Source organism: Nuphar pumila, chromosome 2 (assembly GCF_984573655.1).
Source record: "Nuphar pumila chromosome 2, dmNupPumi1.hap1.1, whole genome shotgun sequence".
In the NCBI taxonomy this organism is placed as follows: Eukaryota; Viridiplantae; Streptophyta; class Magnoliopsida; order Nymphaeales; family Nymphaeaceae; genus Nuphar; species Nuphar pumila.
The window spans coordinates 19392809-19408840 of NC_143250.1; the positions used below are offsets into that span (position 1 = coordinate 19392809).

The 16032-nt window shown below is 42.2% G+C and overlaps 1 protein-coding gene across 1 annotated transcript; it reads right to left on the reverse strand.

Annotated features, from left to right (window-relative positions):
• Positions 1 to 1905: 1905 nt before the first annotated feature.
• LOC149844951 (putative inorganic phosphate transporter 1-7) lies at positions 1906 to 3498 on the reverse strand. Its single transcript, XM_089986575.1, has one exon. The coding sequence runs from the start codon at positions 3496 to 3498 to the stop codon at positions 1906 to 1908; it is 1593 nt and encodes a 530-aa protein (XP_089842701.1).
• Between the last annotated feature and the right edge of the window lie 12534 nt (positions 3499 to 16032).

Here is a 16032-nt window from a genome sequence, read left to right on the forward strand (position 1 = left end):
TTTTCAGTCTGCAAAAAAGAATAAATGGTCCATGGTGTTTACACTACGGACACTGAAACAGTGCTGTGGTCAAACGTGGCAGTTTATCAAGGAATTGAAGGAGAATGTGATGCCTGACGTGCACACCAAGTAGAGAGGGCTTCCTGCTGGCTCCATGCATTATTCTATATACAAAGAAAATAAGAAAAAACAGAACAAAGATTTCTCAAAAGGGTCCCATGAAATTGACTCTCCGGCATAGATTGAATCTGTCAGAGAAAAGATAGGTGCCGTCATCTTTTTCATCTTGTTTTGATCGTCCCATCACAAGTATAAGAAGTGACAGAAGGCAGAGAGATCTATATAATAAAAGATGTTAGACTTGGGCTGAGCTTCTGTCAGCTGTGCATCACCAAAATCAAGAATCTGACCATGCAACGATGGATCGAGGAAAACAAAACAGGATCAAAAAGAGAAAATTCTATTCAGGGGCTAATTTTTGCCCATAATCATAGAAAAGGTTTTTACTTTTTCAAATTTGGCTATGAGTTACAACTTTTTCTGCAACATCTATCATCTTGAAATCGTATATTTTGGTTTTTGTATTATTTTAAAATAAAAATACTTATTCTTCATCTTAAAAAAGAAAAAAGAAAAACCAAACCGATTGAAATCTTAATGATGAAAGTTACTACAGTAATTTGCCTTGTGATTTAACAAAGTTTACAAACAGTTTTCAAGAAAACAGGCGCTTATATTAAAATTTTTAAAAATATGAAGCTCATTTTTGAAACTAAAGGTCAAAAGTTGGCATTATGAATGAAACTTTCTCAAACTAGATCAGATCGAAGGATAGATTTTAGAAAATACTCGAAACCAATGTTGTAGTATCGGAATCGGGCCTGTATTGTTTGGTCGACAATTCAGGTGAATCGGCTGATACGATTCTCAAGTGAATCGCTCTGAATTGGTCAAAAAACAATTAAAAAAATATTACATGTCAATCTGAATGTGACACGTATTAAATTCATTAAAATATTATTCAAAATTAATTAAACTATTTTGCACATTTATTAAAAAATAACTGCACTGCTCAAAACCATGCAAAACATAGAAAATCGATCCGTGCCATCACAAAAATTCCATGAGTAAATAAATCACTGCATCCCCCCCCCCCCATACTTTACAAAGCACTCGATGCTTTCATTCAAATCAGAGAACGATTCCCACCGGCCTCATTTCCTCATGTCAAAACAAATGCGAGAACGGAATCGTGAGACAGCAATTCACTTCGGTGCCAAATGAGGGTTCACGATTCCAAATCTCATCAGATTTAGAATCGTGTTTGGTGGAGCGGGGCTAAACCGTTTTTTTCCGGCGCCATTTTTGGGAAACAAGCCATTCAAACGGACGGAAAAACGGGACTGATTATTCACACCTTAATACAAATTCTATTTGATGCTGCAGTTTATCACTCATCGCAGCATCATCAAAAGATAATTAGTGCCTGCATGAAATCTGTAATTACTGATATACACACGCATTCATGAACACCAGTTTCCGAAGAGTATATGATAAGAGAAACTTCACCATTTAAATTGTACAGCGCTCAAAACCGAGAGAGAGAGAGAGAGCATTTGAACACCATGGCAATTACGATTGGCTAAAAAGAAGGCTAAAAAGAAAAACGAGGACCTAAAAGAGTACCTATCCCACGTAACCCACCCAACTATTACGGATCGTCTTCCACCCACCTTCACAATTCCAAAAAGATAAAAAGAAAAAGAAAAAAAGAAAAGAAAAGACGGAAAAGTGTTGCTCTGTCTCTCTCTCTCTGAAGTGCAAAGGCCCACACCAGATGACTTGTTCATCCATGAAACGGGGTACCCAAAAAGCACCACCCGTCAACGTACCCGCTTAAGCCCTTCACGCAGGAGCAACCGTCGTGCTCTCATCTGCAACGCTGCCTTCGGCTCCCTCCGACTCGCCGGAGACCTCCTCGAGGGACATCCCTTTCGACTCGGGCACCAGGAACGTGAACAGGAACCCGAGCAAGTTGCAGGCCGCCAGCACGAACAGCGAGCTCCTCATGCCGATTCCTGGCCGGTACCCCCTGTCCACCTTCGCCGGGTCGGGGCTCTGCGCAGCGTACAGGAACCCGAACGCCCCGACCATAGCTCCGGCCTTCCCCGCCGCCGCAGATATCCCATGGCACGTCGACCGCAGCCTCGCCGGAAATATCTCCGCCGGCACCACGAACGTCGTCGCGTTAGGCCCGAAGTTGGAGAAGAAGAACGTGAACGCGTACAGCACCACGAACCCGATACGATTCTCCGATACTAGCCAGTGCCCGTAGGGGACCGCTAGTGCCAGCATGAATGCCGTCATGAACGCGAACCCCCCGAGCTGGATGTAGAACCGCCCGATGCGATCGATGAACGCCACGGTGAACCAGTAGCCCGGAACGGTGGAGCAGAGGGCGATGAGGGTCTGGGCCCGGGCGATCCTGTAAACCTCCTCGATCGCGCCCATCGTCTTCGCCGCCGGAATCCATCCCACAGCCGAGAAGATGTCCTTCTGAAACAGGTTCTGGCTGTAGAACGCCACGTCCAGCAGGAACCAGGTGGTCGTCGTCCCCAGGAGCCGCGTCCCGTACCGCCTGGCGAACTCCGAGCTGAACAACCCGAACCGGTTAGATTCGTCCGATACGATCCGATCAGCCTCGATATCGACGTTGAGCACCTTGGACATGTCGGCCGCTGCACGCTTTGCATCCCGGGCAACGAGCGCCGTGAACCGGGCCGTCTCGGGCATCCGCATCCGCCAGTAGTAGGTGAGCGCGGCGGGAAGCGCACCGAACATGAGGATGAGACGCCAGACGTAGTCGGCCTGGGGAGGGACTGATCGAATCGGATCGGCTTCGAAGCTGGGCGAGTCGTATCGGGCCTGGAAGGCGGCCGATATGACGATCGCAACCATCCCGCCGACGAGGATGCCGAAGCCCTGCATGGCGAAGACGGCCGCGATGAAGGCACCCCTGGTTTTCTTGTTGGCGTACTCCGACATGATAGTGGCGGAGAGGGGGTAATCGCCGCCGATGCCGAAGCCGAGCCAGAAGCGGAAGAAGCAGAGCGTGGCCATCACGGCGGTAGGGGACATGCCGAAGGAGAAGCCGGAGGCGACGGAGCAGAGGACCATGAGCACGAGGGTGAGGCCGTAGACTCGCTTACGGCCAAGCTTGTCGCCGAGGTAGCCGAAGAAGAGCTGGCCGGCGAGGGTGCCGCAGAAAGCGACTCCGTTGACGGCAGCGGAGACGTTCGGCGGGAGGGAACCCGGACTGTTGGAGCCGGGCTCGTGGTAGTAGATGCGGCCGAGGAGCTTGGTGACGAGGGAGATGCAGAAGAGGTCGTAGGCGTCGGTGAAGAATCCCATCCCAGCTATGACTATGGCGGTGAAGTGGTACCACTGCGTCTTCGCTACGTCCAGCGCGTTCAGCACCTGCAGCTGCTCCCCTGCCATTGTTGTTGGCGCAACCATCGATCTACGGACGCTCGCTTGGTTTCCTTCCTTTGCACCGCAGCCAGACCCTCTACCGCTTGTCAAGGTTTCTTGGAGTAGAACCCTAACCGTTTTGATCTGCTTAATTATTGGTGGATCCTGGATTGGTGGGTGCATGGGACGATAAGATAACCAAGATCACACTGCCACTGTTATCGTTACGACGATAGTTATCTTTAGGACGTATTAGTAAAAAGATAAACCAAGGATAGCAAATGAAGAGTACGATATTCAAGATTTTGTTGTAATGGAGGGCAACAGAGAGAAAGAGATGGCTGGAGAGAGAGAGAGAGAGCGTTGGGTTTGGGGGCTTAGAGGGGGGGTGGAGGGGCTTCTTGGACTTGGGAGATGGGGGAGGATACCCGCTTCCGTATTTAACTGCTGGGAAAGGGGATCTCGCAAAGCATATGCTGCTTCCCTGGTCAAAAACGAAACCGCGGTTAATTGTGCGGGTTGGTTAAAAGGAACTTGATTCCTGTCATCATACCCTATGTCATAGCCAATATCTTTAATGCAACGCCATATTTACACATGTATTCAGATTTTTAATAATAAAAAAATTCCAAACAAAAAAGAGTATGAGAGAGAGAAGAATTAAAGCCTAACTTTTCCAGTTCCCATGAAACTTGGGAATTAGAGTCACCTTGCGCTTTTTACGTTGTAGGAAAATATAGGAACTTAATTCCACCACCTAGATGGAGAAACCCTAATAGGAGACTAATTAGTTGTAATCCTCCTTCAAAGACACGTCTCTAACCATATTACACCCGCATCAACTCTTGAATGGTTGATTGAAACTTCTTTCTTTACTCGAGATTTAACTTGATATCCGAGTCTTTTTTGCTCTTGTTAAGTGGAGTAAATATGACACCCTCGCACTTGGTAAGTGGGTAAACTATCACCTAGGGTGTAAATGGGTCGGGTTTGACCTGTATCCGACCTGTACCAAACCTTACAGGATCAGGGTTCGGTGATAAATAACGTCAGATTAGAATCTGGGTTGGACCCAAAGGGTCCGTTATTTTAGCAGGTATGGTTTATCTTATGGTGAGTCTGATTAAACTCGGGTCTGGATTGGGTACAATAATCTCAAATGAGGTTTGGGTCTGGTTTTACCTGAGTCTGAACCAAACCCGGTACCAGAATATTTTGCTAAAGGTTAAGCAACCATCCCATTAGCATAAAGCCATGGGAAGGTAGATAAGAAAACTACACAAACATGACTAAAAACTTGTACTCTATTGAAACTATTTGGTTTACCAATAAAGACCTAGATGACATCATAGTGACAAAAGTTAAAAACGGCAAATTCTCGGGAGTAAAAAAAACTCGGGAAATTTTGAAAATTTTCATAAATCTTGCATTTTTTTTGGCAAAATCTTGGCAATAAAAAATAAATTAAAAAATATAAAACAAATAAATTTTATAAGAAAATATAAATAAAACACATTTAAAAATGAAAAATTTGCGATAAATATCTTCTAAAATGGAAAATATTGCGATATTTGTCATGGATTGAAAATCTCGCGAGAAATTGCCGTTTTAAACTTTCAGGCAATTTCTTGCGATACTATCGCGAGATTAATTTTTATAAATCTCGCGATATTTGTTACAGAGAGATGACACTAACTTTTGTCACAATTACCTGTTTTGCTCAAGAAAATATGAGGCATGGTTAATTTACTTTTCTCTTAATGTTTTGTTTTTTATTGCCTTCTAAGTTCTTACCTGAAAAAATCAGGCACCATATAAGTTCTCGCCAGTAATTAAAAAAAAAAATCACACCCCATGATTTCGACCTGTGAGAGCTAGATCAGAACTTTTAATGCATAGTGTAGGGGCTATAGTTTCTGCCATATGAGGTGTAGTGGAAGCAATCAAATTTGTAAGAAAAAACATTCTACTCGGATCACAAGAACGAACTCGATAAGTTCAAATTTTGAAACCTAAGTTGCTCCTAGTTCACTTAACAATCTCAAAGATTTTAAATAAGCAAAATAGCCAAACTCAGACAGAGGCCGTCACCATGACTTGGCCTAGTGGTGTTTGCCTCTGCTAGTCCAACTTGTATGAGGTTATAAGCTTATGTGTGTCTATGCAATACATGCACGTCAAGCACCAAATACATTTTTTTTAATTGCCAAGCCGAGGTTAGGCAGACCCCTAGCAGTTACAATTCATAAAAAACTTTTATATCATTTTGAATCAGGAACCAATCAGGAGGTTTATCTTTCCAGATTTTTGTATCCTGGTATTAGTTCCAACCTAGCTAAGCACCTCAGAACATAGTTCTTCCCCCTTTGGTACTTGCTCACAATAAATGCGATCAACTTTGAAGAAAGCATCTCTCTAACTACCCCAGCATCAAGTGAGCACCTCGACCTTCCAAAACTCTATTTGTTCTACCATCTACATCCCAACTCGATGATTGGATGTTGGGGGGACGGCCAAGAATATGGTTCCAAGCTACTAACTCATATCTAAACTCAGTTGATCGATAAACCAAAATCCCAATGAATAAGTTTGTACTTGTGATGTCTCCAATCCTCCATCTTTTCCATTGCAAAGAATGCACATTAATTTTAATCTACCCAGGTGAAGGAGGCATCCATCGATCTACTAGCCAGTTGGTAACAACTTGATGATTATGCCATGCACCAACTCAGAATCTGACTACGAATTTCATTTAAAACCAAGACTATGATGGATGAGTTGTGAAGGGTTGTCGAGTTAAACATGATATCACATTGGATTTCCCAGATTTTTTCCAAACAGCCACTTGAAAGGCTAATAACTAAGCTCAATTAACTTGATATCTTCAAAGCCATGACTCCCCCCACCATAACAAGGAGCTCAACTGATTCTCCTTTGGGATCTCCCGGGGCCCAAAATATGAAACATTTCACTCCAAATTAAGGCAGTTACCTTGCAGGAAATAAAAAAGTTGATCCACAAACTCACTGTCTTCACCACATAACACACATCTACTCGCCAGATTAAATCCAAATATTTGCAACGGATCTTGGGTAAGTAGTCTATTGCCTACTGCCAACCGAAGAGAAAGTGCAGCACGTGGAGCATGCTTCAGAAACCAAATATATTAGTAAAGAGAGAAAGGAGGGCCTCTCTCTCGATTTGCCTCCCAAATAGATATCGTGGTAAATTCTTTATTCCCACACCAAGTTAATACATCTTGAGATGAGCCTCTTTGAATGCCACCATTAATGAGTGGAGCAACATGTAAAGCACCTAAGTCACCTGAATTGATATATCTGTTAGAAAGCACACATCAATTTTAGAATGATCAATCATCTAATCCACAGTTATATATATGACGTTCGTTTCAAGAGGTCTTTACTCCACTAACCATCAACACGCTGCAAGAGAGGACTATAATCAGTCCAAGGATCAAACCAGAACAAGACTCTACACCCATCACCAAATTTTCCACTTAGATCCTACCTGAATCCATTTGATGCTTTCAACCACACCTTTTCATCCACATGAGTATCCATTCACATTCCATTGGTACCAGATGGGGTCATCTTTTGAGTATTTAACTGACACAAGCCTAACCCATGGGTTGTCTTGTTTTGAGGCTACTAGCCAAGACATCTTAGAGAGGAGGGGCAAGTTCATCTCCTCACATGCTCAATAGAAAAACCACCCTCATGCATAGGTAAATATACATCCTCCCAAGCCAACAAATGATACTATGACGAGTTTATACCATTCCATAAAAAATTACAAATCAGTCGCTCCACATTATTAATCATTTTTTTAGGCAACTTAAAACTCATCATCCAAAAATTGGGAAAGAAGCACAGCCCACCCTGATCCGACCCACCCTCTGTTAGGAAATTTCGGGTCAAGGTGGGCACGCCTGACCACAGCGTGGCTTCGGCTTTGATCCAAACTTGTCATGTTGATAATAGGTCAACCGCCCACGAGGAGGCTGATTCTATTTCTATACATATGAGTGTGTAGGCTAACCTATATACTCTTAGCATTTTTCTGGCCATCGTGATACCGAAAACTGGCCATTTCAAAGGATGCAATGTCCTATACCCATACTCGGTGTTATCACAGCCCTTAATGGGCCATAGAATGTTTGGACTCATGAATTCCCTTCACTATAATTTGGCCAATTTTGAACCCAATTTGATATGGAACAAGCGGCGTCGTTTAGGACTTACACATTAGCTTTAACTGTCAATAATTAAAAAGTTATTACGTTGCAACGCCGTATGATTCTTAAATTTTCTCAGCTTCCATTGATTGCAAATCACAATCACAAGACTTTCATGAGTGTGGTAGAACATGATAAACTGCAAGTTGTGATTCTCGCTTGAGCATGCTCATCCCTTAAATTTTGCAAAAGTTGGTCACAAAAAACAGTCATAGCTTTTGGATTCTCCGCTGGGCCGATTGCTCATCCCACCTGTGACCAAACAAATGTGTGCTGTTTTGGAAAATCATGGGGAAATGATAACTGCAAATTAGAATAACCAGACAGAAAAAAATCATTCAGGTGGTTTATCCATCCATATTGGATTTTGACTCTCATACATTCTCACTTAATTGTAGCCACTAGATTACTTAGTTACATTTGGATCTATTAAAGCGCAAAATATGCGACACAAATTGACTCTTTAGGTTGGCTACCATCTAGCAAATTGTTCATAGCTTTCACCCTGTCAACTATGGAATCCTCCAAAATAATCTGGTTGTTTATAGGAACTGTTGGATAATGGAGCGCCACATCAGAAGTATCACTTGTTAGTATTTTGAAAACCAATTCTCTAAATCCTATCTTGTGTAACCAGCCGATCGTCTCAGAGTTAGCGCAGCTCTAGGACTATGTTGATTCACCCAAATGAGTTTGTATAGAGGATATTTCATGCATTTCGATCTGATAAACTCCCATGCTGATCTTCAATCAAAATCATTGCTGAAAGTCCAAATGAATTTGTCTGATCCCACCATAGACAATTGCTTACATCTTTGCTGAATATCAACATGTTTCTGCACGCTAAGAGAAGACAAATAATGCAGAATGCTATGATGCTCATTTTGTAACACCCCGATCTGGGACCTCAGGAGTCCGAGTTTAGTTGGTATTACTTCCCAAAGAGAAAGTATACAAAGTTTACACAAAGAAAACATGAATAATTTTTTTTTACATTTTATTCTCATAAATCAATTCCTTCTTACAATTGTTCATCATTCATAACAAAAGAAAGCAAAATACATCTTATTCAATGACAAGGAAAGTAAAATATACCAAATACTCTGCTAGAGAAGAAAAAGTTGCTCATGACCTTACTGTACTAATGTCTGGAACCTACAGTTGTAATTAACAAAAATGGTGGTGAGTCTATAACCCAGTAAGAAATAATTATAAGTAAATAATAATTAACTTACAATTGTAGTGAGCTCTAAGCCTCTAATCTTAGTTTAGTTCTCGATACACCACACATATTTGTATATTTTAATTACCTTCATTATCATCCTCAAATACTCTCTCTCACACACAACTATCATTAGGTTGGCTATGCCGGTCATAACCATCTATGGGCGTAGCAACCTCGTAGAATACCCCAATTCTACATGTTGGCCAGACAATGAACCATACACTCCTAGTGGTTCTCGGACCACCAGGCACCGTAGTGAACCACAACGGAGACCCCACTGGTAGCTAGCCGGGAGGTCAAACTCTCAATCTCGGTATGGTTCATGCTATATCCTAACCATGATGGTTATCAACCATCTATGGTCCTCCAGAGTCCCAAACCAGTGTGAGTGTAATCCTAAGTCATAACTAAGTTCACACATTGAACGACATTCTCAAACTCATAATTCACTCATTCTCACACGAGTGATGTCACGACTGATCACAACCAATCTCATTCTTAAGCTCATGATGTCATTAGAACCCACACATCTCTCACTTAGCATGCAATGATGTAGTGTCTCTATATCATTAAATCATCGGTGGCTCACTCTCCGTGGTGGTTGCACTCTGGTCGCGAACCAGGTAGCCCTTGCCACAGGTCGCCACTTCCGGGATTTAAGGGGTCATGCATGCTGATCTCAAAATATTCATTCATACAACATGAATAGACTAAATGAGACTAATCTAAACATAGTCTCATCACAATGCATGATATTAATGATCATATAGACATGCAACCACAAATACAATCTCTTTTTATCATGCATGATATATAACAACTAACATGCATCTTACAACAAACATGTATATAAATCAACTCATAATGTCAAGCATGAAAGTTTATGCATGTCATGGTCTCACTTAAAAACTATCATGCTAATCATTTATAACATTAAAATAACATGCAACGTGAAAATATTTATTCACATCTAAAATTACTTATAATATCCCTTACCTCAAGTGCAAAAACGGTGCTTTCATCAAATTTGAGTCTCAAGATGCTCTAACAATGTGATCTAGTTGTTACATAACATGTTCATAATAATGCACAAAATGTCACACATTATTACTAAATTACCAAAATACCCTTTCCTAAATTTATTCATGAACCCTCAATTTTTACATAATTAATTTAACTAAATTTCATGAACTAGTAGATTTCTCTCTACGATACGAGTCCAACGTACCAAACCTCACTCGATTTCGAGTTTAGGGTGCAAAGTTATGTCCATTTTATCGAAATGAATCTCGAGTATCCAAATGAATATTCTGGTCATTTTGAATTTCGGTACAACTCTAGAATTACCCGATTCAGATTCATCTGCGACCTGGATCCAATACAATTCAACTTGATCCAGATTCATTACTTATTTGGATACAGAACTGTCTGACTGGATTCAGAACTGTCTGACTAGATCCAGACCTGCTAGACAGTCTAACCGGATCCAGACCTGTCTGACTGGGTCTAGATTCGAGACCGATCCAATCGGATCCAAAGCAAGTCTGGTTCTGTTCAACTAGATCTGAACCAAAAACCCTGATCCAGTCAGACCAAACTGATTCAATCAGACCCGGTTTGGATAAAACTAGTCCAGCTCAGACCCGAGTCGGTCTGAACCAATTCCTGTAAACCGGTTTGGCCAGAACCCAGGTTGGCCCGAACCGGTTCAGTTCAGACCGGTTCGATCTAAACCTACCCACCTGACCCGGTGCGGCTAGAACCGGTTCACCCTGAACCGGTCCACACATTTTTTTTGTGTTTGTCTTGGTTCGGTCAATGTGCGACCCATACCGACCGGTTCGGTCTGGGTCGCACCCAAGTTAAAATCAGTCTCTCTTCTTCTTTTTTTTTGGTTGGTTTGGTCTGGGTGCGACCCAGACCGTCGGGTTCGGTCCGGACCGACCCGGTTTCCCGATAAAAGCCCTAATAGGGGGCAAAAAGCGACATCGCCCCTCCTTCTTCTTACACAGAGAGGGGCCAGCCGCGCGCCAAAACTGACCCTCTCTGTCCTTCTTATTGGCAGAGGGGGGTCGACCACCGACATTGGTCGGTCGGCAGGCCCCCTCATCCTCTCTCTCTCTCTCTCTCTCTTTGTATCTTTTTTTTTTACAACTACTTGTTGGCAGCCATGATTGTCGGCTTTCTTTGCTTTGATGAAAAAGAAACGAAGGAGGAGAAGATGAAGAAGGGGAAGGGGAGAAGGTACTCACCTCGCCGTCGTCATCACTGGTAAGTCTCCTCTCTCTCTCTCTCTCTCTCTCTCTCTGTCTTTCTCTCTCTCTCTGTCTTTCTCTCTCTCTCGATGTAGGGTGCGGAAGGAGGGCCTACGTGAGGGTTTTTATAGCCCTCACACAGGGTGAGGGGGTTGAGGATAAACCTCGCTCCCTTTCACGGATTTTGGGGGTGAGGTTTATCCTCACCCCTTCTTGAATCCTCGAAGACAGTTTTCTCAAATGGGAAATCATTTTTTTATCCTCTCCAACGATTTCACCGGAGGGGTTTTTACAATTCTACCCTCCTTAAAAGAAGTTTCAATCTGAATCTTACCTGAAAACAGATGTAAGAATTGCTCGCGAATGTTAGATTCACGCTCCCAAGTAGCCTTCTTATCGTTGTGATGGCTCCATCTGACCAATACCAACAGTATCTCTTTATTTCTCAGTTTCTGTACCTTTGCGTCTAAAATCTCTATGGGTTTTTTCTTTCATACTTAACTCATCTTGTATATTCAATACAGATTCAACTGTATCCAATATGTGGGAGGGATCCGACACATATTTCTACAACATGAAAACATGAAACACAATATGAATTCGAGATAAGGAAGGTGGCAAAGCCTGTCTGTATGCTGACTGACCGACCAACTCTCACGAGTATCTCAAAGAGTCCAATATATCTGGGATTCAACTTTCCTCTTCGACCAAAATGCATCACTCCTTCAAATGGAGATATCTTCAAAAATACGTGTTCACCTTGCTCAAATTCTAACTTACGTCATCTTTGGTCTGCATAACTCTTCTGTTGACTTTGCGCTGTGAGAAGATGCTCTCGAATGAATCTTACCTGGTCTGTCATCCGCTGCACCATCTCGGGCCCTAATAATCTTCTTTCTCTGACCTCATCCCAACACAAGAGAGTTCGACATCGTCGACCATACAATTCCTCAAATGGGGCCATCTCTATACTTGCTTGAAAGTTATTGTTGTAGGCAAACTCCATCAATGGTAGAATATCATTCCACGAGTCGGTATACTCCAAACTACATGCCCGGAGCATGTCCTCTAGGGTCTGAATGATTCACTCTGACTGGGGGTGAAAGGTTGTACTCATTTTTAATTGTGTCCTCATTGCTTCTTGAAAACTTTGCTAAAATTGCGATGTGAATTTGGAGTCTCTATCTGAAACAATTGAATCAAGTACTCCATGGAGTCTAATAATCTCTCTGATAAATAATTGAGCCAATTGATCACAAGATAAAGTTGTCTTACATGCCAAAAAGTGAGCTGACTTAGTTAGTCTGTCAACAATTACTCATACTGAATCCATCCCATTTTTTGTCCTTGAAAGCCCTGAAACGAAGTCCATCGAGATATCTGTCCATTTTCACTCAGGTATAGGAAGTGGTTGCAAAAGACTACTCGGTCGTTGATGCTCAATTTTCACCTGCTGACATACTAAACACTTGCTAACAAACTCAGAAATGTCTCTCTTCATACCACTCCACCAAAATGTATCCTTCAGATCTCGATACATTTTAGTGATGCCAAGATGGATGGTATATCTAGAATTGTGTGCATCCTTCAATAATTGATTCCTAAGCTGGTCGTCATTAGGAATACACACTCTTTGACAAAATCTAAGGAGTTCTTGACCATCAACTTCGAATTCTGACTTCTCATTTTCTGAAACCTCTTTTCTTATTTAGGCCAATTCTTGGTCTAAGGGTTACTTTTCTCTAATTAGCTCCCACAATTCTGATTTCATGGTGGTTTGCACGAATAACAACCGACCTGGTAAACATTGAGCCTCTGCCTTTTGATGAGCCACCGAGGAAAATGACTCCCAATCTGCGAGTTTGGCCAGTGCTCTTGCTTTTTAGCTAAGGACATCAATGACTACGTTCACCTTTCTTGGATGATATTTCAGCTCGAAATCATAATCTTTTAGAAATTCCAACCATCTCCTTTGCCTTAAGTTCAAATCTCTCTGCAAAAATGAATACTTAAGTCTTTGATGGTCGGTAAAGACCTCAAATTGCTCGTCATAGAGATAGTGCCTTCATATCTTAAGGGCGAACACCACCGCTGCTAGTTCCAAATCATGCATCAGATAGTTGACTTCATAAGTTTTAAGCTGACGAGATGCATAAACTATCACTTCACCATGTTGTATCAGAATGCAACTCAATCCTTTGTGAGAGGCATCGCTATAGATAATGAAACCTCCAGATCCAGAAGGTAAGACCAACATTGGGGCAGTGGTCAAACACTTCTTTATCTTCTAAAAACTCTGCTCACATTTATCGTTCCATTCAAACTTTACGTCCTTCTTTATGAGCTTTGTCATGGGAGTCACCAACAAGAAAAATCCTTCTACGAATCGTCGGTAATACCCAGCCAACCCCAAGAAACTATGAATTTTCGTATGATTCTTGGGTCTAGCCCAATTGGTAACTGCTTCAATCTTTGCAGGGTCTATCATAATCCCATCTTTAGAAACAATATGTCCAAGGAAAGACACTTGTTCCAACCAAAAAGCACACTTAGAGAATTTGGCATATAGCTAATATTCTCTGAGTGACTGTAGAACTATTCTCATATGCTCTTTATGTTGCTCCCTCGTGGTAGAGTATATGAGGATGTCATCGACAAATACCACCATGAACTAATCCAAATAGGGTCTGAAGACCCTATTCATCATATCCATGAAGGCAACCGGTGCGTTAGTCAGACCAAAAGGCATGACCAAGAACTTGTAATGGCCATATCTTGATCTGAATGTCGTCTTAGCTACATCTTCTTTCTTGATCATCAACTGATGATAACCCGATCTCAAATCCAACTTTGAGAAGCATGCAACTCTTTGCAGTTGATCAAACAAATCATTAATTCTCGGCAATGGATATTTATTCTTGATGGTCATTGCGTTAAGTTATTGATAGTCTATACACATGCGCAATGATCCATCTTTCTTTTTAACGAACATGATCAGAGCACCCCAAGGAGATACTGACGGTCGAATAAAACCTTTCTCCAATAATTCTTGTAGTTGCTCCTTGAGCTCCTTAAGTTCTGCAGGTCTCATCCGATAGAGAGCCTTCAAAATGGGCGTTGTTCTCGAAACTAGATCGATTTGAAATTCAATCTCACGATCAGGAGGGAGGCCTGATAGATCTTCTAAAAAAATATCATCATATTCACGAACTATGTCTACATCTGATATTGTGAGGTCTTCTCTCTCTTCAGTTTTCATGTAGGCCAAGAATCTCATGCATCCCTTTTTAATATATTTATTGGCGTTTATACAAGATATCATAGCTCGCTTGGTTAACTTCCTAATGCTCTGATATGTGAAAGTGGAGGTATGGGGTATTTGAAAGTTGACACACTTTCTTTTATAATCGATAGTGGCATGATGGTCCGATAATCAATCCATGTCCAGAACAACGTCTATATCTTTGAAGTCGAGTTGCAACAAGTTCACAGGCAACTCGTAATTTTCGATTTTTACTACACAGTTATAATACACTGTATCCACTATGGTGGTTGCTCCTATAGGTGTCTCTATTAAGTAAGAAACACTCAATCGAGAAGTTGCCACTAGCAACAATTTTCCAAATGCTGAAGAAGTGAAACTATGTGTAGCTCCTGAGTCGAATAATACATGAGCAAGAATACCAGAAATAGAAAGTGTACTTTCAACCACTTCAGGGCTGGCAAGAGCTTCTTAAAGAGCAACAGTGTAGGCGCGACTTGGTACTGCGGGCTTTGGCTTCGATGGGGCATTGCTTCTCCGATCAGGTTGTGGGTAATCATTGACATAATGACCCATCTGCTGACAATTGAAACATCTTACGTTCTTCAAGTCACATTTACCCTCGTGCCTTTGTAGACCATATGTCCTGTAAGCGTTGTTCGACTGGGCCGACTTCTGGATCTTCTGCCGCTTGGCTTGTTGATTGCTCACATACTTGACTTGCTTACCCTGGTTTTGACCAGAGGTTTGTCCTCCGTACTGCCTCTTGTTGCCTCGTTGAAATCTTCCTCTAGACTGAAACTTTCTTCGATAGTACTCTACCCTGTTGCCATCACTGTGTTGGGCCTTATCTTCCGTCTTGGGTTTTTCTTTTGCTTGAGGCTTCTCTTTTGTTCTCATCTCCCAAAACTCGTACCTAGAGGCATAGTCTACGAGCCGATTGTATTTCTTTATTTGTTGTGGTCCTACCAACCTTAAAATTTTAAGCTTCAATCCCCTCTCAAACCTCCTACTATTCTCTTTCTCGTTTGCCACTAAGGACTTGGCAAAATGGGTGAGAGAGTTAAAACGAGTGGTATACTGGGCAACAGTCATGTCATCCTGCTTCAACTTTCTGAATTTTTCTTCATTTTCCACCCTCTAACACTTTGGAAAGAATTGCCTGTAAAATCTCCTCACGAATGTGGACCAGGGCAAGTACGTGTCCAACTTCAAGGTGTCCTTGATAGACCTTCATCAGTGTTCCACATCGCTGGTCAGATTGGATACGGTTATCCATACCCTCTGATCCTCTGGACATTGGATGGCATCCAATACTTTCTCTACTTGCATCAGTCAATTTTCTGCCACGACACCGTCAGGAGTGCCATCGAAGAGCGGAGGTTGCATGTTCTTGAACCTCTCGGCCCATGAGGTGATGCCAGAAATCACCGTCTGAGGTTGACTTTGTTGGGCTCGAGTCGTTTATAGGAGCTCATACAATACGCGATTGGTAGTATATTCTAGCGGTATTCTCGTACTTTGACCTGCTGAACTTCTCATTGGTGATCCAGGTGGGATCTCC